At 35.0% G+C, this 4,369-nt stretch overlaps 1 protein-coding gene across 1 annotated transcript; it reads left to right on the top strand.

The window, feature by feature from the left end:
• The first annotated feature begins 2,900 nt into the window (after positions 1-2,900).
• C8H7orf66 (chromosome 8 C7orf66 homolog) lies at positions 2,901-3,428 on the top strand. The gene is given in 3 exon segments (XM_023183112.1): positions 2,901-3,003; positions 3,174-3,310; positions 3,312-3,428. Coding segments are annotated over 3 exon segments (357 nt in total).
• Positions 3,429-4,369: the final 941 nt, after the last annotated feature.

The following is a 4,369-nucleotide window of genomic DNA, read 5'->3' as shown; positions in this document are numbered from 1 at the left end:
AAACCAAACATCATATGTTCTCACACATAAGCGGGAGTTAAGCTATGAGGATGCAAAGGCAAAAGAACGATACAAAGGACTTTGGGGACTTGGGGGAAAGGTGGGAAGGGAGTGAGGGATTAAAAACTATACACTGTGTACAATGTACACTGCTCGGGTGATGAGTACACCAAAATCTCAGAAATCACCACTAAATAACTTACTCATGTAACCAAATACCACCTGTTCCTCAAAAACCTATGGAAATCAAATAATATTTAAAATAAACAAAATAATAGTAATAAACGGCAAAAGTGCTAATATCATGAACGAAACTTTGCTTTAATTCCCATTTTTTCACCATGCCATGGTTCAAATTTTTAAAATATTTTTGTAAACTTTCTGTAGCCTTACTACAACCAGTGTTTAAAATCTTTCAAGGGAATTTTTGTAAATTTTTCCAGATCTAAAAGAAAAGAAAATGCCATCTCAGATATCAGCATCCACGTTGTTGGAGAGTTCATTTATGTTTCACTTATAAGACTTGGTAGAATGGTCCAAACTGAAGAAAACTTCAGTATCCACAATATACCAAGTGCCTTCTTATATCAAACTTTCACTTGTTGCATCCTGAATCCTGTATATCCTTGTCTTTAACATACATTTTAATATTTGAGGATTTATTATCTTTCCTAATGTTTCTTATAGCCAGAAGCATCTGTCATTGCCTTAAAATTATGATATACTGATCTAGTCTGTTTTAATTATTAAAATGCATGTATTTCTTATTAGTATTTTATTAATATTCATAAAGGTTTACTTATAATTAGTAGATTCTTCATTTCTTAGGAGATGAAGGATTGAATCTCTGTGCTTACTTTTCCTTTTTAGAACATTTAATCCTTTTATAATTTTGCCACACTCTGTTTTGCCACGGTCATTGTGTATATCTGTATGCCATAGCTGTAATCAACTATAACATACTTGTAAGTCATTATTCTATAAGACCATTAATGCTGATGAGTTCTTTAGTATTCAGAATATCCCTCCTTTTTTGATATTTTCTATAGTAGTAAAAAGGTCTGCCTCATTGTACAGAAATCCTATCTCATATTGGTACATTCACATATCTTCTTTCTTACACAGATATAAACAAGCATATGCTGAACATATGGAAACATACCCTGAACAAAAAGAAGAAAACATCATATTTAAATACTCTCCTACTTCTTTAAAGCAATACGGATGGAAAGAGCCTGTTAGAATCTTTCTGTTGTTGTAATGCAAGTAGCTCTTTGCATACCTTGTGTTTTCTCCTTCGAATGTTACTGTGAAATTATGGCTTTTTAGAGACTTAATTTTTTCCAGTTTCACAATTAGCATTATTACTTTTGTTATTATTTGCTATGTTTTTGTTATTGAAGGACTACTCCCCGACGTTCCAAGAAGCAGCCTTGACTTCTGGTTAACAACAGGTTGCTTTGACTCCATCTTATTTTGTCTTTACAACAAACTTGAAGCCAATTATCCTCTAGGGACCAAAATGTGTGTGCTGGGGTGCACATGAGGATTGGTAATACATTAGAGTAGTGTCCCTGCTGCTGGGCCATTTATAACAATGATAGAGTTGGAAAATAAATCTTTTGAAGACATGAATTCACACTGATTTTTCCAACGTAACATATTACCAAAACCAACTTTTTTGTAGACTTGCTTTTATGCTTATATTAAATACGTAATAAGATGGAGATGGAGAAAATGTATTATCTTCACAGCCAGTAGTAGAATTCCTCCACAGGAAAAATAAGTCTGTCTTGGGAAAAATGTTTTAATGTTTTAGAGTTGAAAGTGAGATCCTCTCTCTTCCCATTTCCACCATCAAGGCAAAACAAACAAACAAACTGACCACTGAAGTTTCAGTGAAGAATTTAGTTGTTCAAGGGCCACCAGGAAGAGGAAATTTGAGGACAACAGATGAGAGTAGGGAGGAAAGTAGGGTTTTAGATCTTACTGTTGTTCATGATGATGCACCAAATAAACAAATAAAACATCAAATTCTTGCATGTATGTGTGGTAACATTTCTTCGTGAAAACTGAAGAAAGAGCTGAACTTCATGTCAAATGGAAGAGTTGTGAGACAGATATAGTATGCCAGAAAGTAAAAACACAAAGACCTGGAGAAACCTATGAATACAAGTTCCTGGTAAACTTTTTAGAAATATGAAGACTTCTTGGGACTTCCACAGAGTGGAAACAGTGGCCATTACACCAATTTTACTTAGCTACTGAGAAGTAAAAAAGGCCTCTGTATTAAAAATAGAACACAAATTAACTTCTTAAGAAAAAGGTTGCCAGATTTAGCAAATGAAATCACAGAATACCCAGTTAAATTTGAACATCAGATAAACAACAAATAATTTTTTATAAATATGTCCCCTGAAATATTTGGAACAAACTTATGCCATCTTCAAACCCAACAATGAGAGTTACGATGTGTGTGTGTGTGTGTGTGTGTGTGTGTGTATCACAAACTACAAATATGCTCACAATTATAAATATATAAAACATATATTAGTTATAAATATATAAGAATTGATATATTTCTGTATATAAAACCCTTAGTTACAATAAACAGAATAATCTCCACCTTCTTCATTTTTGTGTTTATTTCTGTCTTGGTCATCCTTATTTTTCATTGTCTCTTTACCTTTTGTTTTCCATGTGCTCCATGCTAATATGTAACAATCATGGTTTTTGAAGCCTATTGTTCAAAATTCTCATAGTATCTGTGTGTGTGATTGCAAAAATGTCAAGTTGAAGGTCTTTATAAACTTCTTCTTCAGATGTAATTAATTCTGTTCTCCACTACACAAAACATATGTTGATCTCAAACATGCAATGACCCATATAAGTCTTGCAAAATGATGGCTGTGATAACACCCAGTGGTGGTCTTTCTCAACTCTCTGCACCTCATCTCACTCATCAGAGCCTTTGGAGCCTCAGTTGCCTTGCAATGCTGTTTCAGGAAAGGTGGGATTTTTTTTTTTTTTTTTTTTTGGTAGAAATAAAGAATCATCCATGTTGAGGAATGAGCCTGACCCATTGTGCATAAACCTGGTGCCCTACTGTGAGACATGGTACCTTAACTGCAGTTGCTCAGCATTCAGTCTCTTTGTTTTTCTTTATTGCACATAGGCTGTACTCATTCTTTCTGCACCACAAATGTCATGCCTTCTCAAGTGTTTTTATACCCTGGGCCCATTGCATCCAGTGATGTCAGGGGAATTCTCAGCTTAGTATAGTCACATGATGGAGCAGAGAAACAGAGCTAAGAATTCATGAGGGATACATACCTCAAGTGAAAGGAGTGAAAGGTGCATATCTGGGGATTGTCCACAAGAAACCAATGAGTTATGAAAAATCTTTTCCAAAGGAAATGGAAACTTAAGGAAAAACATGAATAAAACTTTACAAAAATGATTGTGTGGCAGTGAAATGAATGTGTCAAAAGTATAAAAATAGGAAGACCTAACAGAACTAAAGTAACCTGTCATAAGATACTTAAAATGATCCTAAGCCTTACAAGCAACAAATTCAGAAAGGGGCATAAGGTTCCTTCATGTTTCTTAACTTATCAAAAGATGGGAAACATTCTTCAAGTTCCACTCTTCTCTTCTGTACAGAAAGGGGATTGGACTAAATCAGTGATGTTCAAGCTGTGATTCAAGTATCACTAGTGTTTCTGTGGTGACACAAGGGTGGGAATGGTGGGGCAGGATGTCTCATTCATGAGCCAGAGTGGCTCTAATATTTTTACATATTGGAACTCACAGAAAATTTCCATTGAAATAAAGGTTTCATATTTGTATTAAGTTCCCAGGTTACGGTAACAAATTACCACAAATTTACTGGCTTAAGACAACAGAAATTTATTCTCTCATAGTTATGGAGGTCAGAAGTCCAAAATCAAGGTATCAGGTGGGCTACATACTCCCTGCAGCAGGTTAAGGGGAGATTCTGCTTCTTGCCTATTTCAGCTTCTGGTGTCTCTTTGCAGTCCTTAGCGTGTGGCTCTCAGTCCAGTCTCTCCCTCAGCCTTCACATAGCCTTCTCCTCTTTGTGTGTCTTCTCCCCTTCTCTTCATTTCTCTTAGGATGACACTTGTCACTGGATTTAGGATTTTGCAAGACGATCTCCAATGGAGATTTTAATTTAATTTCATCTGCAAAGACCGTTTTTCCGAAAAAGGTCACATTCATAGGTTCTGGGTCAACATATCTTTTGGGAAGCCACCATTCAAACCCCTGGAGTGTTCAAAAAAGTTTAATTTAACTCAATATTTTAAAGGTTCTTTTATAGATGTACTTTTCAAATTATGGATTTAACACA

The sequence above is a fragment of the Piliocolobus tephrosceles genome, chromosome 8 (assembly GCF_002776525.5).
Source record: "Piliocolobus tephrosceles isolate RC106 chromosome 8, ASM277652v3, whole genome shotgun sequence".
Lineage (NCBI taxonomy): Eukaryota > Metazoa > Chordata > Mammalia > Primates > Cercopithecidae > Piliocolobus > Piliocolobus tephrosceles.
The sequence above is the reverse complement of the archived record's forward strand: the minus strand, read 5'-3'. Positions and strand labels throughout refer to the sequence as shown.